The 27,020-nt window shown below is 40.5% G+C and overlaps 1 protein-coding gene across 11 annotated transcripts in view; it reads left to right on the forward strand.

Moving 5' to 3' along the window:
- The window catches only part of tpk1 (thiamin pyrophosphokinase 1), a 108,420-nt gene that overhangs the window by 53,379 nt on the left and 28,021 nt on the right, over positions 1–27,020 (forward strand). For all 11 annotated transcript variants that reach the window (XM_061805160.1, XM_061805162.1, XM_061805169.1 and 8 more), the window contains 3 exons: positions 15,023–15,095; positions 15,843–15,938; positions 23,056–23,202. In XM_061805160.1, the coding sequence (XP_061661144.1) occupies positions 15,023–15,095; positions 15,843–15,938; positions 23,056–23,202 (316 nt within the window). The remainder of the gene's footprint in view (positions 1–15,022; positions 15,096–15,842; positions 15,939–23,055; positions 23,203–27,020) is intronic.

The following is a 27,020-nucleotide window of genomic DNA, read 5'->3' on the forward strand; positions in this document are numbered from 1 at the left end:
TGAAGTGTAAATCCATTCTCCAGAGTGTTCAAACATTTTCCAGCAAGGCAACGAGCCGGCATTTTGGCTAACACGAAGGAACAACGAGTTACTTTCCCGGAGGTAAAACTCATGGAAACAAATGAGTCCACTTGGGGGTGCCTATGTCCTTTACGTCACTTCCTGCTTCTTCTTGAAAACAAATCCCTTGAGAGGATTTTCATGGCGGGAGTTACAAAAAGCTGTATATGTCAAAATCCTGTTTTGTGGTGAAAAAACGCATGGGCCCATATTGGCTGCTGTTTTTTCATTAATAACATACTAAAAATCATCCATTTCATGACAGTAGCCCTTTAAACAACTAGACATTACAAAGAAATTATTTTTCCTTGCTGGTGTTTTAAAATTTAATGGATAGATAAGCAGCACAGAAAATGTATTGAAGGATTGTGTCAAAATAAGAGAACAGTAACCAGACCTGATTCTCCTTCTTCAGCTTACTAGAATTGATGGCATCTTTTAGGATTAGTGCAATTGTCTTGCCAATATGATGTTCGGGTGCATAGCTTGTCTACAATCAGGTACTTTTTAGCTCCCAGTCTTCAAGGTAGTAACGTACATTGCTTTGTATGACTACTCCACCGGTCAGCCGACACACTCTCCCTGACATTCTTGTAGTGTCATGCCAAAAACATCCTAAAATAGATATTCTGAAAAAGATAGATATTATGAAAAAATGAATATGAGCAGAGAGCGCGTCATCCATGCGCAAAGTTGCGGAAGTCTCATTCGACATTCAAGTGGTCGCCTCGTGACGTCACACTGGGACATTCGCCATTGAAAACATGCTGTGCCACCAACTATGGGATATGAACATGCCTCTTCTGACACGTGAGCTCTTTTCGAAGAAGAGAACATCTCACAACTGAGTGAAGTGACCGGGGCAATATTACACTATCTTTTCGAGCCATATTTAGATGATATGCGGATCACGGCCAAACCGCATGCAGCCAAACCACCTCCCCGCCCAATCCACCTCCGCGGCGACGACGACAGGGCGGCCAAAACGCCTCCCTGTCCGATCCACCTCCCCGGCGGTGATAAAAACAACGCTACCCGCAAGAAACGACGACGCCGCGGCCAAATCGCCTCCCCGTCCGTTCCACCTCCACTGCAGAGATGAGCCGCCGCCGCGACGAGCCACCCCAGCCGAAGCCGTGTTAACAAGGCCGGCGGCTATCCACAAGGGCGGCTCAGCCTTGCCGACAAGGCCGGTGGCGATCCACAAGGCCTGTGGAGGCCTTCTTCAGCGGCTGCTGCACGGAAGCCTTCCGATCCGCACATCGACATATTTAGCACCCCCTGACTTACGGATTACATCCCCCTGCCCAGCTATTGTTTTTTTTTTTTTTTTTTGGAGCTGTATACACACCTACCTGTCATTTGGAACCCACAAAGCTCTCGTCCTTTCCATCTGTGCAATCCATTTTTCATGACGAACCAGGTCTTTTGGAAAAGTATGAAGACGAATCCATCCTCCCGAGTGTTGAAGCAATATCCAGCTATACAACGAGCCGTCATTTTGGCTAGCACGAAGGAACAACAAGCTACCTTCAAGGAGGTAAAACTAGTATAAACAGACGAGACCGCTTGAGTGCAGTACTGCCCTGTATGTCACAAAAAGCCATATACGTCAAAATCATTTTTTGTGGTGAAAAAGCAGATGGGTCCATACCGGCTGCCGTTTTTCCATTAATAACATACTAAAAATCGTGCTTTTCATGACAGTGGACCTTTAAGCAATGCTTCCCCTTTTTTCGTACTAGGAAAATTGTTTCTGGGATGGAATGTTTTTCCCTCAGATCTTTAAATCAATTTTTCCCACTTTGTAAATGGGAATCATGTACTTGGCTACATAATTTAAGTGGACTGAGATTGTTGACCTTACCACCCACCATTTGGCCTCTCATTACAAGAGTGACAGACCTGAAAAACTGAACTTGCAAGTCTTGTGGAATAACGAAAAGTATAGCAAATAAAATTGATGTCCTATTTCTATATCGACCATTAAGAAACTTTCCATCAACTCGAGCTTCACTATGTCTCGCCCAGCTCTACTGACACTGTGTATAGTGTACGCCATGCTGTAATGCATGACTTCTGTACAGTTTCAGAACAGAACACTGGGATAATTATACTGCAGTGCATGTATATCTAACAAAATGCATACCAGGGCTCTTTTTCCACTTTTTGTACCCAAATGCTGTATGTATGTGTATCTGGCTAATGGAAGACCGCTGTTAGCACAGAGATGGATCTGGGGCTTCTGTGGTCCCTAAAGTGTTCAGGCTTCCACACGAACATATACAGTGTTAACAAGAGTGTGTGAGGGTTTGACCTCTGGTTTTCAGCAGTTGTTTTGGGACGTGAGCAAGTCTGTATTTTAGTAGTCGAAGTTGGTTTAGAATTTAATCCCACAAACGTTCCACCTTTAGTCAGGCATCTAAATTATCACTCTTGTCTGATAGACCTTACTGATGTTTCCATCTCATGAGTAAAACGGATTAAGTGCCAGTGGTCTGCTCTGACAGAGCCACTTCAGAACCAGGCACCTCAAACAACAAAGAAATACACCAGAAAGGAAGGTTGATAGGTTTGTGTGGCTGCACACTTAAGCACTTTATCCCTAAGAAATCCACCCATGACTACCACATGTAAAAGCTATAAAGTATCAAAAGTGGGTTATTTTGTTTTTTCATGTGCTTGCATATCAGTGCACACTATAATTTAAACTTTAACTTCCACACAAACCATGTCATAAAAGGGTTGCTCCACTTAAGCTCAGCAAAGAACTATGACAGACAAATGATGCTGTCTAAAGACAGGGGAGCGAAACAGTAAGTGCTGCTGCATTCATGGTGGGAGGATGGAAGTTTTGTCACATTTTTTTGGGAAGTATTGCATTTCAATTGCTCACTGAGATGCCGCACCTGCAAGATTGTGTTCTGAAGGACAAACATAAATGGGATATTTCTGTGAAATGAAAATGATGCTAACTTATTCTGCAGAACCAATATCCTTATATTGTACCAAGCGATCATTTATGCATACCAGTCTGCCAGCATGGAATGTTTGCACAAGAAGTTACACAGTGAAATAAACAAAGATTTCAGAGTTATGGTTGGCTTGTTGACCTCTAAATCTTAAAGTAATTTAGATAAAATAATTCCAAACATCAATATCATCATTCAACCCATAGATGTTTTTCTCTTCATCTTCTACTTTCAGTTATATGATTGCTTTTTTGCTTTTCCCAATATTATGTGGTTATACCCATCCACATTTATTCACATCCTTGTCTTTTGTATCGATAACATATTCAAAGTACAGTGTGCCCTTGCCCTTTCGCGTTTAACCGTTTGCGACCCTGCATTTGCAGACTTTGATCTCGAAGTTTTTTTCTCTTAATTTACTGTATTTTCATGATCCTAAAGGTCTTAAATTCTCTTCTAAATAGGTAAGGCGCCACATTAAAGATGGCACCTTAGAATGTGGTTCACCCGATATGCACACTGAGTTCCAACATTTCCAAATGTTGTTGTGTGACTTGTCTAATAAAGTACACTTGCATTCGCCCAAAGTTAGCTGGGATACGTTCCAGCTCTCTTCCTGGATAAATGCAGAGGGGTTGTGTCAGGAAGGGCATCGGCGTAAAAATTGTGCCAAACAAATTCAAGCATTCTTCTGAGATTACACACTGTGGCGAACCCTAACGGGACAAGCCAAAAGAAATGCATACAAGTACACTGGTTACACTGTTAGCATGCATGCTGCAAGTGTTTTAGCATCTATGTAAGGTACCATTTGATGGTGCTCACTAGGCAGTGAGGAACAATTGCAGTTCAGATCTGTAAGCCGAAGATGACATTACCCCATACACAGCCCATGTAGGGAGATCATTACTGATGATGTTGTACACACATTGTCACATCGAAACTAAAATTATCACACCACAGGAAACAGAGTAGCATACCTAGCAAATAATAGAAGAAAAGAATGACTCATGAAATAATTGACACAAAACATGCACTCTAAACAATATTTACATGCTCCTATCATGCCTTGCAGCAGCATGGAGGTTCTCAGTGCCGCAAAGCATGCTGGAAGCATGTAAATATCGTTTAAAGTGGCAGTGTGTAGGGCCAATGTAAGCTTCTTCTCCTTGAAGATGTGAGATGCAATTGTTCCTCACTGCCTCGTGAGCGCTATCAAATTGTATCTTACATACACATGCTAAAAGACATGCTGGCGCTCATGCTGACAGTGATACCAGTGTGTATTAATACTGCATCCATTATTTGCAGATTTTTGTTATTCACAGGGGTGTAAGGAACAGAACCCCCGCTAATAACGGGGGAACACTGTCCTGTATAGCACTGGTCCTCAATCCATCGATTGAGTCGATCGCGAGGCAGTTTTGGTCGATCGCGACTTTGTGCCGAAGGAAAAAAAAAAGACAGCAGCTGTATTTTTCTGACCTTTAGCTCACTGCGCATGTGCAAACAATGACAGTACAGGAAATCACGCTAGTCAGTGAGTTTCCCCCTATTTTAAAGCCCTCGCTTAAGAAATCTTAACAAACATGAGTATGGATGCTGAAGTAAAGAAGACAAAAACGTATAAATTTCATACGGAATGGCAGGCGAACTTTTTTTCACAATGTCATTTTCGAAGTGCATTTTCCACCTCTGTCAGTGTAGTGAAATGTGTTGCGGCATTTTTGAACTGTTTATGGAAAATACGACATCGGCATTCCGCCGAAAAGCAAGCTGAGAATGAGAAAAGTGAACCAACTAAAATCCCAATTGGTCGCACAGCAGTCACTTTTCACACAATATAGCGAAAGCGAAAGCAGCCACCGAAGCATCGTTCCAGGTTCGTCACATCATCGTTAATAACAAAAAGTCCTTCCAAGACGGCAAGATGGTAAAACTGGTTGTTCCGATCTTTTAAAAATAAGGCGGAAATATTTTCTTCAATAAAATCTCTGCAGCTGTAAAGGCGCTGTGAAGCCATGGCTGATGTGTGGAAGGAGATTGAGTGTTTCTCAGTGCAGTTGAACGAATCCACTGACGTGAGTGACACAGCCCAGGTGTGCATTTTCACTCGTATGGTGTTTAGTTATCATCAACGGGAACTCAGATGGTTACAAAAAATGTTTATAGTTTATTATGCTGTGTTGTGGTATTTTGGCTCATGCGGTTATGCAAGGCACACAAACATACATTTACATATAAAGAATCCTCAATATACTGTAAAATAAATGTGTTTTACATTTTTGTATTGGGTAGATCTTTGTGACTAGGTCATTCTAAAAGAAAATAAAACGTCAGCCCCCCCATCTCCGGTCGATCGCAAGAGGCTGGCTGCTTGAAAAGTAGAACTTGGGGTAAAAATGTCTGTGCACCCCTGCTGTATAATATATCATTTGATTACATACTATACAATGCACATGGTGCACATCAGGCAGCGATTATTTGCTTGGAAATCACATCACTATTTTGTTCTCCACAGTATTTGCATGAAATAATTCCACCTTCTATAATCAAGCTTCTTTAAGTATGCCTCATCCGCTCCAGTCTTCTGACTTGACGTTCAAATCATGGTATTCAGAAGGTGCCACTCATTTTCCACATTGATGTTGGGTATATAAATGTGTTTCTCTAAAGCAGACATGGCCAAACCACGGCTAGCGGGCCACACCATTGGTCTTTTTAATCCGGCCCGCCGAAGATTGGTAGAGAATTAAGGTTTGATGTGAATGATTACATTCATTCCATTTTCACTTGTAGTAATGGGCATTTCAACACTAGGTGGGACAGTAGGTGCGGTGTCTTGATTTAGCGGAGGGCGAGCCATTTCCTGTTATCGGTCTTTTTTTCCACTGGTCAGATCAGAACCCATCTACAACAATGTGAAAGAAAAGAAAAGTTGACAGTGACTGCCGGATGTTTAAGAAAGAATGGACCCCTAAATACCTTTTTTACTCAAGTCCGGTCCAAGGATGTATATCTTATTTATGAAGAAACCGTTGCGGTTTTAAAAGAATACATCAGCCGTCACTTTTCTACATAGCATGCTAATTACACCAGCAACCTTTCCACACTAGAACGTACAGCTACCGCTATTATTAGCTAGCTTGCAGGCTCAGCAAAACACCTTTATTTGAGCATCTTCCATCCTAGAAGCAAGCACAAAGACAAGTTATTTACTGGCATTCAAACTAGCAAAATCGAGCAAGCATTTTATGCCCTGAGGTCAAAAAGAAATTTGATGAAAAAAAAATAGCGATCACGTAAGTTAGTGACTCGCCGTATTGAAGTAATTGACAAACACTGAACAAGCAAGCTAAACAAAAAAGCAGTCATTTACATTATATTCTTTGCCACTGGACGAAGGCAATGATATAAAGGACACCACCCAGCTTTTAATTTTTTATCAGAGGGATTAATGAGAATTTCGAGATAACAGGAGTTTTTGAATATGGAATCCCTGAAAGAAAAGTACATGGACAGGATTTATTTTAACAGCGTGTCAGCGGTCATACAGAAGCGCAATTTACCTTGGAGTATGCTCGCCAACATTGGAACCGATGGAACACCAAATCTGATAGGAAAAAACGTTGGGATACTCAAGAGAATTCAGGGACAACCCTGAGCAGGAGGTTATTTTTCTACACTCCTCAAGAATCACTGTGTAAATCCGTGTTCTAGCTCGACCACATAGTTAAGCTAGTTGTGGAATTTGTTAACTTTATTCGAGCAAGGGGACTTCACCATTGTCAGTTTATTATGACACCGACCAAACAGGCTTACTTTACATAAGGTCTGCTGGTTAAGTTTAGGAAAAGCATCTCAACGTGTGTTGGAGGTCAAACAGATTATTTAATTTCTTTGAGCTACTTGAGAATATTGACAATTTTTCTGAGCTGAATGACACAGATTGGATTTGTGATTTTAGCTTTTACTGTGGACATACTAACACACATGAATGTTAAACTACTGGGGAAAAACAGCTTGTTCATGTAATGCAAGCAAACGTCAGAGCCTTCAAAACCAAGCTGCTTTTATTTTCTACGCAAATGTCAGACAACCTTAAAAGAGGCCCCGCAACGTGTCAAAAAAATATAGAGAATCACTGAATGACCTGCATAAGGATTTCTGCCGTTGGTTTTGTCATTTTGGAAAAATTGACAGGGCACTTCAGCTTGTGTCTTGTCTCTTCTCACACGACCCGGAAACTGCGCCACAGGAGTTGCAGTTTGAACTGATAGATCTCCAATGTGACATGCTGTGAAAGGACATTTTCAAGTCCCTGAAACTGGATGATCTTTATGCTTCATTAAGTGCAACCAAATTTCCAAACATCTGGAAGATGGCACAGAGGATGCTGCTGTTGTTTGGCTGTTCATGTTTGTGAACAGACTTTTAGTGTATTTTTTGTATGTATCGTATCTTGTGCTGACCCAAACCGTCTGTCAGATTTTAAAAGTCGATGTGGCCCTCGATCCAAAAAGTTTGCCCACCCCTGCTCTAAAGCCATAGCTCAGTGTGTACTGAATCCCCCAAATGTAAGTAAAATGTGGCCATGTAGAGCTAAAAAGAGTACCGTATCTTGTAAATTCTGCTCTCTTTTTCATCACAGTCACTCAAGGACTGAACTCGATTATCATAAAGCTTCTCAAAACTAAATCTATAGTTGGATTTAATTGAAAACGCACTCATCTGTCTGTTGAAGCCCTTGAATAGTTTTAAGATTGACAACAAGAGGTGTGATAAACACTGGCAATATAGACTAAACTATTCTTCCAGTATCATTGACGGGCTAATTGTTATATCTAAAACAGTTTTCATAAGGCCTCAGGTGTTGGTGGAAGAGCCCCCCCTTGATTCCCCTGGCACGCCTCTGACTCTAGTCTTGTATTTGCTCCTATTTCTAATTGCAAAATGACATTTGTCTAATTTGAGTATCTAATCAAATCATCTGCAGGAGGATAAAATGTCAAGGGATGGGTGCAGCAGTAGAAGATCGTGGCTGAATGTAATTTGACAGCTGTGTGGTTTTCATGTGTACATTAATATGAGTAAGGTTGTTTCAGCTTTGCTTTTAGAACCATGCGTAGACTATACACTTGTGCCCATGTCGGGTTTTGTACCATTAGCTCCCAATTCGCATACTTTGATATTTTGCACAGCTTGGGATCTTAAATTGCCTGGCAATCAAGAATTATAAGATGGGGGCTTTAACAACTGGATCATGGGTGTGCAATTAAAAGGCTTTTACGGCAAATTAAAATGGGCACTTGGAGCCCATTGGCTTCATATATGTAGTGCTAAGTTGCTAGGCAACAAATGCTGAGAACCGAGAAGGTAATGTGTCAGATGGCACAGGCAGGCCCAGGTGTTGGAATAAACTATATAGAGTAATTTCTCTACCAACCATCATCATTTTGAAATTCTGTCCTCTACCTGTAAAATGTTGTTGCACACAGACAGTATTATTCATTTAAATTTATAAACAGTAAGTCTAAGTTTATATATTTGCATTTTCACATGGCACACTTATATATATATATATAATACTCTGTCATAGTGGACCTGTACCCAATACCAGGCAAGGCACATTTATTTATAGCGCACATTTCAACAACAAGATGATTCAAAGTACTTTTCAAAGACATCAAAACATAAATACAAACATGATTTAAGATTAATACAAAAAGAGATAAGAACAATAGATTAAAAATCATATAAAATCACTAGTCAAAATATCATTACATTTAGAAAATATCTGGATCTTATACATGACGTTAAAAGCAGCTCACAAAACATGTCTTCAACTCGGATTTAAATACACTGTTTCAGCTTATCTATAACTTTCTGGGAGTTTGTTCTAGACTTCTTCTCTATGTCTGGTTCAGACTCAGGGAACTGATTAAAAAAAAAAAAAAAAAAGATCCAGATACCCAGAGGGGTCAGAAGGGTTCATACTGGATCAGGATGTCACGGATGTATTTTGGTCCAAAACCATTCAGAGCTTTATAGACCAGCCTCAAAACTGAAGTCTATCCTCTGAGGGACAGGCAGCCAATGAAAAGACCTCAGAGCTGGACTGGTGTGGACTTTTTTGGTCTTAGTGAGGATTTGAACAGTGGTGTTCTGAATGAGCTGCAGTTCTTTAATTTTTTTTTTTCTTTTTTAGTAGACCTGTAAAGATGCTGTTAGAGGAATCAAGCCTACTGAAAATGAATGCATGTAGTAGTTTTTCTAGGTCCTGCTGAGAGTCTTTTAATCTTGATATGCTCTTAAGGTGATAGTAGGATGGTTTTGTTGTAGCTTTGATGTTTTTTTCCAAATTTAGGTCTGGGTTCATCATAACACCCAGATTTCTGGCCTGGTTGGTTGTACTAAGGTATATATATTGCAGTTCTGTGGTGACCTGTAATTGTTTCTCTTTGGTTCCAAAAACGATGACCTACCTGGTTTTTTTATTATCATTTTTTTATTTAGTTGAAGAAAGTTGTGACACATCCGGTCATTTGTCTCCTCAATGCATTTACCAAGGGCCAACAGGTACAGGTAGGTCGGTCTCCTGGTGACATTGTGGTACATATCTGCGTGTAATTTGCATAGCTATGGTAATTTATTTTGTTTTCTTTATAATCTGTGACAGTGGGAGCATATAGATATTAAACTAAAGAGGTCCCAGAATATAGTACTGGGGAACTCCACACGTCATTCTTGTTTGCTCAAATGTGAAGTTACGTATTGTCACAAGGTACTTACTATTTTCCGTGTTTTGAACCAATTTAGTACATTTTGGAAAGACCTGGCCAATTCTTCAGTCTTTTGACGAGTATATTTTGGTCAACTGTATCAAAAATGGGACCGAGATCTAGTACAATGGACATTTTCCCATTGTCTGTATTGAGGCATATGTCATTGAACACTTTGGTCAGAACAGTCTCAGTGCTGTGGCCCTGTCTAAAACATGACTGGAAGGCATTGTAGCAATCATTTTGGGTTAAAAAAAAATATTTTTTTTTTTGTTGGAAAACGACCTTTTTAATTATCTTACTTAAAAATAGGAGATTTAAGATCAGTCTGGACATGTTCATTTGTGTCTTGTCAAGATTGTCCTTTTTCAGCAGAGTTTTGATTACAGCTCAGTGGCTCTGAAAACACACCTGACATTAAGGACACGTTTACAATCAGTAACAAATCTGACTAAAATCTTTGAGACCGTTTTGAAAAAAATCTGCCGGCAGGATGTCTAGACAGCAAGAATAGGACTTCAATTGACATAAAGGTCCAGGTTTTAGCTGTTAATAGGCTGAGACTGTGTCACGCCGTTTAAAGCATTTTTTGGTGGACATGGTCCATATACTGAACCTGCTGGTGGTGTACCAACTACTGGTTGAATGTTTTGGATTTTTTCTGTGAACATTTTGGCAAAGTCATTGCAGGCGTTGGTGGGATGAAGTTCAGCTAGCACAGGAGGGTTTGTTAGCATGTCTATTGTGCCAAAAAAGGCTCAAGCATTATTATCGTTTTTGGAGATCATAGAGAGTTTTTGGTGATGATAAAGAAGCGGCCGAAATTAGTTTCCTCCGCAGGGTGTCGGCTCTCCCTTAAACATATGGTGAAACAGTGTTGAGCCGCGTCTTCTACACATTGAGAGGAGCCAGATGAGGTGGCTGGGGCATCTGAGCCGCATGCCTCATGGACGCCACACTGGTCAGGTGTTCTGGGCATGTCCCACCTGAAAGAGACCCAGGGGATGACCTAGGACATGCTGGAGAGACTATGTCTCTCGTCTGGGAATGCCTCGGGATCCCTCTGGAAGAGCTGGATGAAGTAACTGGGGATAGAAAAGTCTGAGTATCCCTGCTAAAGCTACTGCCCCCATGACCCAACCCAGAAAAGCAGTAGAAGATGGATCCAAGAAGTAGGTGCTACTTATATTGCTCAGTTGGAAATTACAAGAATTAAGTTTTTCTTTAAAGATATCATAATGACCCTGGAGATTTGTTTTCCATCTACGTTCGGGCTTCTGACAGTCTCTTTTTCATTTTTCATCACTGTAGAATTTTACCATGGTGACTTCTTCCTTCCAGAAATAGCCTTCACTGTAATGAGAGTTATAGTGGCCATAATATTTAACATTTTAGCATACTGAGGAACTCATTGACTGAAACCCTGGACAGCGAGATCTTTAATCTGATCTTTTCTGTTTTATACAGTTCACATATCTTTTCCTGCAGAACTTTTGACAATTCTTTTGCTTTCCCGATGACCCACAATCTAGAGAAAGCAAGGGTCAGGAGCCCAAAAACTCACGAAATCTTTAAACACATACTGATTACAAAGAGGCAGATCACAGGTGTGAATGAATCTACTTTAGTTGCCATTCAAACCCATTTGTGTCAGTTTACGTGTATGTTATCAGACTAAAATCTCAAGGGTATGTGAACTTTTGATCAGTCATTTGTGTAGTTTCTGTTGTCATTATGATTTACGTTTAAAAATAATTAACATAGTTGTTTAATGGATAGTTTCACTCCAAGCACCAACCAGAAGTGAAAGAAATGCTTTTGTGATCATTCATATTCTCTGGAAAATGTCTAAGATATCATAAATTCTGCTAGCGTATGTAAAATTATGAGCACAACTGTAATTTTCCAATCAGACGTGCTTGTGGGTGCTCGTGCACATAGTCCATTGTCTTGATGTATTGAAAATGTGTAGGTCTAACAGCAAATATTATACCCTTGGCATTCAGTTTGTCTTGTTGAATCTCAAAGAGGGTGTGGTGGTTTCAGTAATCCCTTTGTATCTCACTCTTCAGCCAACCGTATCATCGTTCCCTGCGCTTGCTGTTGAGTTAACAAATGTGATCCCTGCTTGTTCCTTTGTCCTTGTTAGGACATCCATTGTAATTATTACTGAATCTTCAGCTATCACAGCAAAATACCTGACTGAGTGAATTTAAATCCAATTCTAACTGTAATCTGTCATGAGGTTATATGAAAGAGGACCTTCAGAGGGGAAGGGTTCATTCCCTCTCCGTCACATCTGAGTTTGTCAATGTCAAACTGAAGCTGGTCCCAAGATGAATAGATCTACAAATATACATAGATACAGAACACAACCAGCCATGAAATCATGTTGTCTGGGCACACCATGAGATAGCAGCAATCACAACCTAGGAAGGACTGCCTTCTTACAAATAAACACTTAAATGTAATGAACATAGACACATTATCTGTGTACGTATGACAAATGTTTTACTCTGAGGTAGCTATACAATGCTTGTGTCTTTTGACTGATACTCGCAACCGACCTTAGTAATTCCTTTACTGTGGGCAGGCATCTGGTACAGAAACAGTGGTGTGTTTGGTTGAGTAAAATTAATATTCAGTGCACAACACCTATGCACACACCTACTCCCAAACCCCCTGAGCAGTTTAATTGTCAGTTGTAATCCTCTTTATTTTATGTACTTACAAGGAGAGTTTTACATTGTAAACATATACTAATCAAATTTCTAACCACTGTCTCTATTTGAGAGGATGAATATAGATTAATGGCAATAAAATGAACACAAATCTCGAATTACTGCTCGGTGCCACTTGGTAGCGGTTAGATCTTTTTTCCCCCTTTCAACTCATCCAAATCCTGAAAACAAAAACCTCCAGATTTGCATACCCAAATAGTGTGCAACAAGTTCAGGAAGTTCAGGGAGTTGGGGGATGGTATTTTACAGAATGGGGCATTCTTTAACCACTTCACATATCAGATGATTGTCAATTATTTTGGATGTTGAACAGTGAAAAAGTGAAACTTGATGAGTACTACTCCATTTGCCCCTCCCGTGTGATTTGTGGAAGTTAGGTTTCTATTACTGTTCCTAATATTCTGCTTATGTCCCTGCAGTGAAAAGGTGTTTGCTGTAGCAGTAGGTGGTTGCTTTTGAATGTGCACAACTCCCATCTACAGGAATGAACTAGAATGGTATCAGCCGATGATGCATTTGCACAGGCCATTCTAGTTTTCAGTTCTCAGAACTATGAAGCCAACGCTTTACAGCTGTGCCACCGAGTCACGCATTAAAGTCACGTGGCAATATTTTTCATATTTTAATAATTTCTATTATTGCAAGAAGAGCAGGGTTTAGAAACTGTCAAGCATCTTTTAAAGTTAAAACTGTTTCATTAAAGATGATATAGTGAACGGTTTGAACAGTGGCACCACTATAAAAAATTTGATTGTGTATGTGTCACGACCCATCGGAACGGGAGTAGAACCCAAATGCAGGACTCGAACGATGCAAGGTAGTTCGGGGAGAAACATTTATTATTCCGTGGTCGGGGATTGGGCAGGCAGTCAGCTGCAGCAGCGGTAGTTGGGACGTCGGGCGAAGAGAGCAGGTGAGCGGGCAGGCAGGAGTCGATACACGGGAGAACGATCAAAGCAGGCAGAAGTGTCAAAGGAGTCAGGCTTACGGGGTTGGTCGGAGAACAGGCGAAGGTCGGTACACACGGGTTGTCGATCAGGGATACGAGAGTACTCGAACGGGACATGAAGCTCAACGAACTGGCGGGCACCAGTCGTCATCGGGGTCATATAAATACACAGAATAATCAGCCCGCATGAGGCGCAGGCGTGCGCTTCCCAATCAGCGCAACCGCGCGGACACCCGCACAGCCCAGGCTGGAGCGGCAGGATCATGACAGTATGTTCCTGAGAGGCAGCACAGTGGTGCAGTGTAGGCCTCACAGTTATGAAGAACCGGGTTCAATCCTGGCCCCGCGTCCCTGTGTGGAGTTTACATGTTCTCCCCGTGCCTGCATGGGTTTTCTCTGGGCACTTCCCACTTCCTTTCCTCCCACATCCCAAAAACATATATTAATTGGACACTAAATTGCTTCTAGATGTGATTGTGAGTGCGGCTGTTGTTCATCCTTATGTGCTGCGCGATTGGCTGGCAACCAGTTCAGGGTGTACCCCGCCTCACGACACTTGGGATTGGCTCCAGCACTCCTCCGACCCTTGTTAGGATAAGCAGCTAAGAAAATGGATTGATGTTCCTGAAAAGGTGAAGCAACAGACTGATGTTCCCACTTTATTAGGCTTGTCCATTAACCTGTGTAAGTGTTTTATTTCCTTTTTTTTTAATTGGTGGCACGGTGCCTGACTGATTAGCACTTCAGCCTCACAGTTCTGAAGACCAGGGTTAAGTTACGGCCTCACCTGTGTGGCCTTTGTGTTTTCTTCCTGTGCCTGCATGTTTTTTTTCTGGGTACTCTGGTTTCCTCCCATCTTGCAAAAACATGTATGGTAGGTTAATAGAAACTAAATTCTCCATAGTTATGAATGTGTGTGTGAATGGGTGTTTGTTTATCTATGACCTGTGATTGGCTGGCAACCAATTGAGTCCGCCTCCTGCCCGTAATGGGCCCCAGCATACCTGCTACCCTAGTGAGGATAAGCGGTGGGGAAAATGGATGGAAATTGAAATGGTAATATTGGATTATTATGTCATCTTGAGAAACAGAGAGAGATCCTTAAAAAATTGACTTTATGTTTGAAAGATCATGACTCCTCAGAAGATTACAACTTCATTCTTGCATCTATTTTACTTGTATTTTTTATTTTTATTTTTAGTACTGCATTTCAATGTGTAATATGTTGATTTGAATAGATGTAATTCTGAGTAATATTGAGCGAACGCATGTAGAAGCGAGCCAGGCTCAGTGTCACCTACCAGTCTGTCTCCATGTCTTTCTGTTTTCCCCCAGCGAATCGCCTCTCTCCCTTTCAGCTCAGCTCAGTTTACTGACACATCCCCTAATGTCCTCTCTTCTCTCCTCTACTATGCTTTTGTATCCCTACTGGACACTTTCTGTCTGTTTTTTTTTCTTGCAATCCTTGGAATGTTTCTTTCTCTGTCACTCACGCTCATTTGCTATCCTTTCATACAGCTTCCGCCCTGACTATATCAGCGGTGATTTCGATTCCATTACTCCTGAGGTGCGAGATTTCTATGCCAACAAGGTGAGTGGAAATGACCACAAATGCCCAGACCCACACTGCATGCGCAGATTTAGCCTAGCATGCATCTCATAATCACGAAGCAAAGCAAATTTATTTGTACAGTATAGTGCATGTCATACACAAGGTAACTCAATGTGCTTTACATGAGTAAAAGGATTTGACTACAAAGAAATAAAACATTGAAAACAGGAAAAAACATGATGAGAACAAAATATCCTTCCATCCATTTTCTTAGCCAATTATCCGCACGAGGGTTGCGGGAGTGCTGGAGCCTCGTGTAACCCAGCTGTCAATGGGCAGGAGCCAGGGTACACCCTGAACTGGTTGCCAGCCAATCGGAGGGTACATAGAGACAGACAACAGTTGCACTCACAATTACACTTATGGACAATTTAGAGTTTCCAATTAATGGCATGTTTTTGGGATGTGGGAGGAAACCGGAGTGCACGGAGAAAACTCACACAGGCATGGAGAGAACAAGCAAACTCCACACAGGTGGGGCTGGGATTAGAACCCCGGTCTTCAGAACTGTGACGCCAACACTCTACAGCTACACTACTGTGCCATTGCTAAAGCATGACAAATAAATACCGTTGATAATATTTGCTACAAAAATTAAAACACATTTTCAGACTTTTTCCGACCCTTTTTCAGACCTTACAGAAAAATACAGATAGGCGTTTTTACAGTTTTGAGTCTAACATCATTGTCAATCATTTTTGTTTCTTTTTTTTTTTTTTTTCATAGGGGTCCCGGCTTATAGAAACAAGTGACCAAGATCTTACAGACTACACTAAGTGTCTAGTCATCATGGTGGAGGAGATTCAACAAAGGAATTTGCAGGTAACAGTTTTACTTTTAACACTGACAAGAAGCTTTTTTGTAATAATAGATACTTTGTCTTATCCATGTTCAGATCTTTGGTTGCAGATCAGACCTGTAATATTGGTCAAAAAATTTGGAACATTGCTTTTAACAAAGTTGTTTCAGTTTAACAATATTCTTGGGATGTCTGGTTTGATTCGCTCCCTTGGAGTCATGCCAAAGCATCTCAATCAGGTTGAGGTTTATAATCTCGTTGTCTTGTAGAGTCACCAATCTTCTGTTCAGTTTAAATTGGCAGACGGATGGTCGTTGTCCTGGTAAACGTTCTGATAAGCTTGGAAATTCATTTTTCACCCAGGCCCTTGGGCAGAGAGAAATCCTTAACCATGATAACTCCCTTCACCATATTTCACAGTTTGAATGAGGTATTAATGGTGGTGTTTTTTCTTTCCCACACAAAGCCCTCTGTATTCCTTCCAAACAACTCAACTTCATCTGTCCACAGAAAAGTTTATCATTAGAAACTTTCTCTCTTTTGCCAACTGCAAAACTGTAGCAATCAGTGTTTTTTTTTTGGACAGCAGTTCCTTCCTTTGTAGTGTCTTTCAATGTTTTACTTACTGTCACAGTTTCAACAGAGATGTTAGTATGTGTTACAGGTTTTCTTTTGCCAATGCTCTAGGATTTTTCGGCATTATATACAGTTCCCTCGCTACAATGCGGTTCACTTTATGCAGCCTTGCTATTACATAGATTTTGTGTGTGTCTCTGTGTGTGTGTGTGTGTGTGTGTGTGTGTAATTTTTTACAGTGTTTTTTTATAGCATATTAATGTGCATTTGTTCTATATCCTGATTCGCTGAGGGCAAGTCTGAATCATGTTCTGCATCCTGAATGGCTAAGGGACTGTCGAGCATGGTCAACCATAGGGGCGGCCGGTGTGTGTCGCGGCTTTTTGGTTGTGCCCATGTTGTGCCGCAGTGGTGGTCCCACTACTGCGAGTGGGCAATCGAAGCAGCGTAAGCGGGATTTTGGTGGCACCGCTCCACCGAGGTAGTGGCCCACCACTGCGACCGCCTTCCCCACAGCGTTTCGGTGCACCCTCACGAAGCGTCGCGGCTTCAGTTCTCAAACATAATTGAAGGTGGCTTGTCTGTTTAGAAGAATATTCTCGCCCAGAAGAAAAGCAGAGTGCCAACAACAACCCATATCTGTTTTTCAATGGCAAAAAAAGACACCTTCATCAAGGTGCTTCCGTGGAAAAAAATGCTACAACTGAGTCATGCCAAGCATCCAACAGTAAAATACGCCTGACTGGCTATTAATAATTTTTCGTGTGCAACCCTTTGTAACTGTCAGAGAATGTTTTATTTTTTAAATATTATTTGTTTTTAAGTTGAAGAAACCTAAGGCCTTCACTCCGTGTTCCGCTTCCGGGTTGCTCATGGGCGGAGAGTAGGGAAGTGCATGTGCATATAGTGAATGGGAGGAGAAAAGGGGCGGGCATCAAACTGCATGGATGCAAAAATTGGACAAGCCACTCCTGAATGTTTGGGCATAAGGCGCACACGGTAATTGACCCCTCCGTACAGGGCACTTAACCACGCCTCCTGAAGTGACGTCACGCCACGTGCGCTGACGTAAGACAAACAGTAAAAATGGCAAATACAATACAATACATTCTGAACTGAGACAGACTCCATGCTTCTGATTTCATTCAATCATTCACACGTAGCAATGTTATGCTAGCAGAGAACGTTGCATTCATTTATGCGAGACGTGTATTAAAAATCAAATTTAGGGCATATCTTCGTGCAAACACAGTCTGGTTAAGCTTCGGCCGCGAGCCAGCAAGAAATCGATACGTTTGTGCAGTCCGATCATCGCTAAATATCGCTCAACAAAGAATAAGTGTGTCAATCGTTCACACGTAGCGGTGTTATGCTAGCGGAGAACGTCTCATTCATTTATACGAGACATGTATTAAAAATCAAATTTAGGGAATATCTTCGTGCAAACACAGTCTGGTTAAGCTTCGGCCACGAGCCAGCAAGAAATCAATACGTTTGTGCAGTCCGATCATCGCTAAATATCGCTCAACAAAGAATAAGTGTGTCAATCGTTCACACGCAGCAGTGTTATGCTAGCGAAGAACTTCGAATTCATTTATACGAGACATGTATTGAAAATCAAATATAGGGCATACCTTCGTGCAAACATATGTGTTCCGGTTGATATTAGATGGATTTAGTTGATGATGTGGTCTTCCACAAAGTTTGATCCATCGAAGGCATTTTTCGTACTGGGTCTTCGGTTTTGGAAAGGGTACGAATCGAACTCCACCAACTAGCCTTTCAGGATACCTGTCGTCACTATTACAAAGTCTGTGACTACACCTCTTAACCATATTTTTTGTTAAATAACCCAAATACGAGATAAAACGCTAACTAAACCTATACTGGACCATCCAATGTTGTCTGAGAAAATGGCGGGAGCAAAAACAGGCTTTGGTTTATGCAGATCTCTGGCCTCTGATTGGTCAGTGACGCGGATTGCACAATATCCACGGAGGGGTCAATTATCTATTTGATTGTATGTTTTGGTATGTGTTTGTTTCACAGATTTAAGTGTATATTTGTCCTTTCTTTAGTTTTTCATGGTGACTTGTTGATCATGTCCTGCGATATAAGATTTGCTGATTGCTGTGACAATATATACCAAATAAAGCATCAATTGGAGCGTGGCTTTCTCTAAACTGAACAATAAACTTTAGGAGGAATTACAGCAACCCTTAAGCAAGGCATTCAGACCTGCCCTTAATATGAGTTGCTTGGAAATCAGTCATGCTTTGACTGTGCGTCACAGTTCATAACAGACGTGTGTGCGTGTGGGAGTGGTTGTTTGTGGGTGTATGAATGTAGATGGAAATTTCTGATAGAACAAGAAATATGGTCACAATGCACTTCCAACTATGTAACTGGAATTAAGATAGTATAGCTTCCCTACACAACTGAACAAAACAAAAAACAGAAAGCTACTGCTTACCTCCTCACTCTGCCTTAAAGGTCAAGTGTCATCCCTATAAACATTCTAAAATAGATATTGAAATGAAAAATACATATAACATTATTCATTTCAATGTCCATACGAAAAAATAAATATGAGCGGAGAGCACGTCATCCATGCGCAAAGTAGCAGACGTGTCATTCGACATCCAAGTGGTTGCCATATTTGCCCCATCTACTGTCCGTGATGTCAACCCAGACATTTGCCATTGAAAATATGCTGTGGCTCCTACTATGGGACATGCCCCTTCAGACACGGAAGCTCTTTTTGAAGAAGAGAACATTTTACAATCGAGTGAAGTGTCCGGGGCAATATTACCCTATTATTTCCAGCCATTTTTAGATCATATGCAGATCACTTCTAACTAACAACAGGTAGTATGTATGAGCCATGCTCATCCACGAGGCATGACGCGGAAGCCTTCGCCGGCGAGCCCGACGCGGAAACCTTCGCCGGCGAACCCGGCGCACACATCGACACATTTAGCACCCCTGTCATACGTGCGCGTATCTTTTGTTACGTTGTGAGAGACGGACTACGTGGACCCCCCAAACTATTATTTTTTTTAGTGGCTGTATACGCACCTACCAGTCATTTGCAACCCACGAAGCTCTCATCCTTTGCACCTGTGCAATCCATTTTTCACGACGAACCGGGTCTCTTGGATACTTATGAAGGGTAAATCCATCTTCCCGAGTTTTCGAGCTATATCCAGCAATGCAACGAGCCAGCATTTTGGCTAACACGAAGGAACAACGAGCTATCTTCCCACAGGTAAAACTAATAGAAACTAACAAGTCCGCTTGACCCGCTACTGCCTCCAACGTCACTTCCTACTTCATGTCGAAAACAAATCCCTCGTGAGGATATCATGGCAGGAGTTACAAAAAGCCATATACGTCAAAATCATGTTTTGTGGTGAAAAAATGGATGGGTCTACACCGGCTGCCGTTTTTTTTTTTTATTAATAACATGTTAAAAATCACCCATTTCATGACACTTGACCTTTAAGGCTTTTTTATACTTGTGAGGGCAGTGACCACTCTGACGTTTGCCTTTATAAAACCCACGCATGCTATTTTTAAAATGTGCTGCAGTTCTCCTTCAAGACAGAGGTGTTGCTCCGGCCGGTGTGGTCTAGGATGCCACAGTGTGGAGTTTCCTCTGCATTTTATGACCAATTAACTTCCCAGAACAAAGGAGCAGCAATGAGGACCATGGAACAGTGCCTTGTTGAACAAATACACCGAGATGACCAGATGATGCGTTTAATTTTATTGTTAACTCCAAAAAGGCTTCAGCTCAGGTGGTATATGAAACCAAAGGGAAAGTTAAGTACGTCATTACAACACTAAAACTAACCAATCACTAGAGGTGATCTCCGTGGCATTCTGCAGGCAGCAACAATTTGTCCCGTGTGAGTGTCATATGTCACATTGGGGCACGGCAGCCAAATGTCTTAGCTGAGTGATACAATGCGGGCACTGTCACACACAAGAGTGAGGGGGTATAAAGATGCCTTTACGCTCCTCTTTCTTACCCATTCCATAACCCTGTTCTATTCGGTATTAGTTTTTTTTTTTTTAGTAGCCTCTGTTTTGTGTGAGTTGTTGCTCCAATCAATTTTGAGTGCCACAAACGGTTCAGCTTTTCAAAGATGATGAAACATGCTCAAAAATTCATGTGTCATGTCCGATGCATGCAGATTGCCACATTTTATGCTTTATTTGGTTTTAGGAGTCAGGCTTTAACGTAAGATACACTTCTGCCCTTCCGTCAACATTTTCTTGGTTCCTAGCCTTCCTAATATTTAAACTTGCTTTAAAAATTGGCACGAAGTCTTTGTCCATCTGTCTGTTTTGGGGAGATAGGAGCCTCACAATTCAATTTTTGAGGCACTTTTGAGTGTCGCTGATGTCGACTTTGTTTGTCAGGATTGTTATGCTTGTCTTTATCCACCATGAACTTGTGTCCCCTTCAACTTTGTGTGACTAAGACAAGGATACATAAAAACTAAACTTTTGTTCCTTTCGTCCTCACGCACACCCATGCAAATTTCCATCCTTGCAGCATGTTAAAATGGATTAAAAGCAAAGATGTAATCGTAAGAGCCTGTTTTGCACGTTTCCGTGTATTATGGTCCTGTTGGGGTGTTAAAATATTCATCATATTAGGTCAAGAATGTTTTCTCTCTCACGGTTTTGCTCAGGATTTTTAGAATTTATCTGAATTTGGATTGGAATCAATACTAAGGGACACAATCAGAGGATTATTGTGAAAAGATGTTTTTCTGAGTATACATACAGTAAATAGCTTACAGTTGAAAAAAATAGTTTACAGTTATATGCCATTTTTACCTACTCATCCACATACTGTATCTGGAAAAACTTACTCGTGCTTTGTCATAGCATCTTTGACCATATTCAAATGTTGAATGATGAACTTTGTGCTTTCGTTAAAATCCAATGTTTATTTTGTCAAAAAAAACAAACAAATAGAATGGCAAAATGAGTCTTAAATCTTGCTTTCTATGCATCCAACATGCACATACAAAACGTGAACAAAGTTGTTACGCAAACTTCCTTTGCCCACTATAACATAAGATGTCTTTATAATTTGACTTGTACCTGTACATGGTCTCCCCTTCCTTTTGGCCATCGGGATATATTTTGTTTTATAGCCAAGCTTTATTTCAAGATAATTTTTAGTTTTGTTTTGTTTTGTTTTTTCCCCCCACTGAGTCATTATCTTTTGCTGGGAATGCCACAAGAATGTGACAGAAAAAAAAACATGAATTTTTATTAGAGGGATTAATGGAAAAACTGTTTTGTCTTTAATACAATGCCACCAGAAAGTATTCACAATCACAGCTCTTCAATTTTTCCATATTTTGCTGTTACCGACTTATTCTAAAGCGGTTTTGAGTAGTTTCTTTTTTTAAAAAAAACTACATAAAGTATCCCATAATGAGAAAGTAGAAAGATATATTTCAGACATTTGTGCAAATTTATTGAAAATTTAAACATTTAAATGTACGAGGTACATAAGTATTCACACCCCTGGCTCAATACTTTGTTGAAGACCCTTTAGCAGCAATCACAACCTCAGGTGTTCTGGGGTATGTCTCTATGAGCTTTGCAGACCTAAAAGCATGACTGACCATTACACATGAACCGAAGCATAATTTATGAAGCGAAGAAATATTTACGTGACATTATTCATTCGGAAACAGGAATTCATGGTTTCGCTGTTAGATTAATTGTCAATCTCTTCATCAGTTTTTCAGCATTTCGCTTCTGTTTTATGCAAGTTTGTGAAAACAAATATATCCACAAGAGATTTAAACTCACTGTAAAAGTACCCGGGGGTCTGGATTATTTTGGGCTGAATGCTACATGAATAACTAGTAATATCACGCATGCATAGCACTGCTTGTTACCTTTAGGAAGTGGAAGCAAACAACATTTAACTGAACATAACTTATATTTTGTATGCTTAGCTTTTTATATTGTCTGTGGTCAGTGTTTGGAGGAAAATGTTAAGGAATGAAGTCAATATACACTACTGTAAATCCTTGTGGTGTTGGAATAGAGTTTGTGTGATGGTGCAGCTGTCAGCCTCTGACAGGGCCTCTGCCCTCTTCACTCTGTTGGGTTTTAAAGGCTGTCAGCACTGCTGTGACTGCGCGGGGACTTTGTATAAGGATGTAAGTCTTGAGAGGTGTAAAATGTGCATTGCGGCTTAAAATTAAACAGAAAGAGAGAGAAAAGGCCTTACATTGAAATTAGCGTTTTAAGCTAAGTTGATTTGGTTTTTATTCCTAAATAAATAAAATGAATTTATTGCCGAGAGCTCATGTTGTTGTACTGTTATGATCATGCAGGATTAATTTTTCACTGTCCCTTCCAGCAACATACAGTATTTGACACCCTTAAAAGATAAAGTTCAAACAATATAAACTATGCCCATGTGTAATGCTTTCTATTCTTTTTGCTGCAATCCTTGTCAATGTTGGGCGAAATAATAACAAACCATGAGGTTCTGTGTAACATTCAATGCTCTATGTTCAGGTGGATGCCATTGTGACACTGGGCGGGTTGGCGGGCAGATTTGACCAGACGATGGCCACTGTTGAGACCCTCCATCACGCTCTGTCTATGACACAACTCCCACTGTTCGTCATCCAGGAGACCAACCTGGCCTTTCTACTCAAACCTGTGAGTCATTACATTTTGTTTTTATACTGTTCATATCTGCAGAAGCAAACTAGAAGTTCTCCTCGCCTAAACTAGATGCAGTTTTCAATCGATTTTACTCACTGCTAAAAAGTGATAGCTTTTCAGGGACTTAAAAAAATTACCATTTCAGGTTCAAGACCACCACATCCATCTTTCCATATGAAATTACGCACGTGCACATACACGAGTTGACTGACTCCAAAATCCTTTCTGCCTCACTACCAGCTTCCTCCTTCCTCTCTCTCTTAAATAATCAAGAGCGTTCTTACTTGTGTACTTTTATGGTGCCCCACTTTGCTGTTCTGTATGAGATAAAGTGAGCCTTGTTTGATGCTCCCTGAATTGAATTTCCTCAATGCCAGGCACGTCCTCACATCCCTCCGTTGATTGACTTTACAAGTAGGCCTCTCAGACGCCATTTGCGGGACACTTCCCTTTTGTTTGCCTCCATCCTTTCTCAATTTTCTCCCGTTTTGTTTATTTTCAAGATCTTCAAGGGAGACTGCCACCCTTCCCGGTGGAACCACATACAGTAATAGTTGAAGCAATCCCTTCTCATGCACTCCCTTGCTAGTTCTTGTCTTTATTCCAAAGGCGTGTTGTCATTTGCTGCTTTATACCTCGACACCTCCAATTAATCTTACTTCAGTAAGGGTAAATTAAGCTCATTTGTCAACACAGCAGCAATTTGCCAGCAACTGATGAACGCAGATGCCTTTACATGAAGGTGAGTGCGACCTTTGAAAAGCATTGCGCTGTTTGTTGAGATTACATTTGCATTTGAAGTGGTTATAACTTGAACTAAATATGCTTACCAACCTACCATCACAGTCTCATCACATGCTTCGTTTTCCGTTTATGTTTGGATTTAGTGTTCGATACCATGCACACTTTGTGTTGAATGGGCAATCTGATATATAGACTTCCACACTCCAGTTATGATTCCTTGTCCTGAGAATACAGTACCTGTATGAATGACAATGTTCACAGGAAAAGATCTGATACCCATACATGAACAAAATTGTTGGTGTCCTCTTTAAAAAAAAAAAAAACACTGGAATAAATAATATAGAAAATAATTAAATGCCATGACAAATAAAATATATTAAAAGATTGATTAATGTGAATTCAGTATTGCTTGCTTTTTCACCCTTCCACAATTGTCCAATACTACGTATATAAGAAACTTGAGATGAGTGAACTTAAAGCCCCGACACTCTTCTCTTCTGCCATGCGTGTACATGTGCGTGCATGCGTGTGTGTGTGTGTGTTGTGGGTTGCCTATCCTGGACCCATGACTTGAGGCTTCAACCAAGATCATATTGCTCCAGAGTGTGTGTGTGTGTGTGTGTGTGTGTGTGTGTGTGTGTGTATATATATATATATATATATATATATATATATATATATATATATATATATATATATATAGGTTGTGTTTTACAGCATCATTTTTTCAATTCTTATATGTTTTAAGGCTGTTAAACCCCTAACCACAAACTTTATAAAGTTTTCTCAAACGGGGTTAACATTTTCACACATTTCTCTCATTGAAACTCTCAAAGTTCAAGCCTTTGTAGATTGAATTAAAAAATGTATTCTAGAATGAAACCAAAGGCCAATAAGTATTTGAGGGCAAAACATTTATTTGAGAAATAAATATGTAAACATCCATTTTCTTTTGCTTTATTGAGATAAACTTTTTCCTATTAAAAAATATACATAGTTTCTAGAAAAAACAAATGGGATTTTACTGATCAATCTATGAGGTTGGACTCACAAGAAATTATTAATAGCGACTCAGAAGTATTTTAAAGTTCCGCCGGCCGGTTGGTGTGGCTCTGCTGTAGCGTCCTTGTTGCGAGTGAAAAACATACCTATGCATCGTTGTTGGTGCTCATTTTTTCTTCTGGGTGAGAATATTCTTATAAAAGACATGCCACCTTTGATTATATTTGACAACAGAAGCTGCGACGCCGCGGGGCCTGGCGACGGTCCGCGGTACTTAGGACGAGCGCAACTGAAGGTCAATCAATCTCCTCCTTGCTAAGTGAGGTGTACAGCACAGACTGCGTTCAGTTTGTCTAATTTCGATCATTGTTCGATGCTAGCAGTATGGCTCTTTTGTGCTGAAGAAGAAGAAACGGAGACAAGTGTTGTGAAAGATGAGGAAGATACACTAACACTTGATTGTTTGACAAATATGGCAAATGATCTTCAGCGAACTGCGCCAAGCTCGGGGGGTACTCATCCGGCAGCGGGGTTTGGGGGCCGAAGTTACGTTTATCAACACTAACCCTTTATTATAAAATATAAACCCAGGATATCCAAATGTATTATATTTTAAATGTGCTTACATTCTTTATCTGATGCTGTTAAATAAACAAAGTGTTCTTTAAAACAAAAACTGCACATAGTCACTTACAGTGGCAGCAATTTTGCATCATTACATCAGTATGGCATGAGTAACAGGTAGCTGCTTTGGGCATTCACCCACAGCACTCGGTCCTGGAGGGGGAAGCAAATTGGTGATTTCAAAGGCAGCTTGCTCTTAACTACGGTGGCTGTAGAGTGCCAACACAAAAACAGAAGCTTAAACACAAAAACAAAACCCCACTTGTGGTCGAGAAGTGCAAAACACAAAAACAAAAGCCAAGTCAAAACCGGAAAAGGAGGTTACCATAATTTCTCGAGTATAATGTGCGCCCCCAAAGTTCACCTAAAAAAAATCAGGAAATCCCTTATAACAATGCGCACCACCAATTTGCTACAATCCATATGCTCAAAATATTAGGAACTATCTGTATTTTTATTTTGCTAGATTTGTACTTTTATTGTTTGTACTTGTATGTTTTTCAAAAAATCGTCTGTACAACAATTATTAATCATGTGCATGTACTGATGGAGTGGTAATATATATCTTGAGACAGGCCACAGAACATGCTTGTCCTGGTCCCTGCAATTGTTATAACAGAATCCCTCTACCAACTAAAATAAATGCTCAACGATGGCATAACATTTTATTAATACTGTCGATAACATATATTACAGTCTTAAAAATTTTTTATTATTTTACACTGTTTAACTTAAACATTTTTTCCATTACATATTTGTGCATAAAACATTTGTGCATAGTGAAGTCTACCCACTACATTACACATCCTTGGCCAAGACTTCAAAAGAAGCATCTGATTCATCTCCAATCTGAAAAATATCCAATGTAGCTACCTTTGTGCATCATTTTCAAACTCATCATTGATAACTTGGTCCAGTTCTGATGCCTCCTGCATTCATGAACAATGATCCCATCTTCCTGCCACAGCATGTCATTCTCTGTGCCATCCATGGTGTTTGTGAGGAAACATTTTTTGAATCCTAAGAATCTTGGTTCCCCTTTATTCCTCATTATTGTCAGCGCTTTTGCCCCCATTCGGCTACAATCTTCATAGCGTCAGATTGCTATCAAAACGAGAGCTCAAAGAAATGAGAGCAAAGGGCACTTTTAAAAACGCAAGCATTTCAACTGTGTGCACTATTTTTTTAAATGATTGTACTACGTAGTTTCAACTCACGTTGTTTTGTTTCCGGTTTGGTAGCATCATCAGCCAGAGTGATGACAGATTTCTTGTAAAATTGGCTGCACAACTAGCCCTTGTAGTTGACATTTTTCATCTTCATTTATGTTAAAACAAACTCACGGGCAGTCGTTTCTATGTTTGGTGCAGTAGCAACAAATATGCTATGCTAACGATCGTACAATGCAAAGCGCCCCCCCCCAACCCCCCGAGGAGGTCAGA

This window comes from Syngnathoides biaculeatus, chromosome 19 (genome assembly GCF_019802595.1).
Source record: "Syngnathoides biaculeatus isolate LvHL_M chromosome 19, ASM1980259v1, whole genome shotgun sequence".
Taxonomy (NCBI): domain Eukaryota; kingdom Metazoa; phylum Chordata; class Actinopteri; order Syngnathiformes; family Syngnathidae; genus Syngnathoides; species Syngnathoides biaculeatus.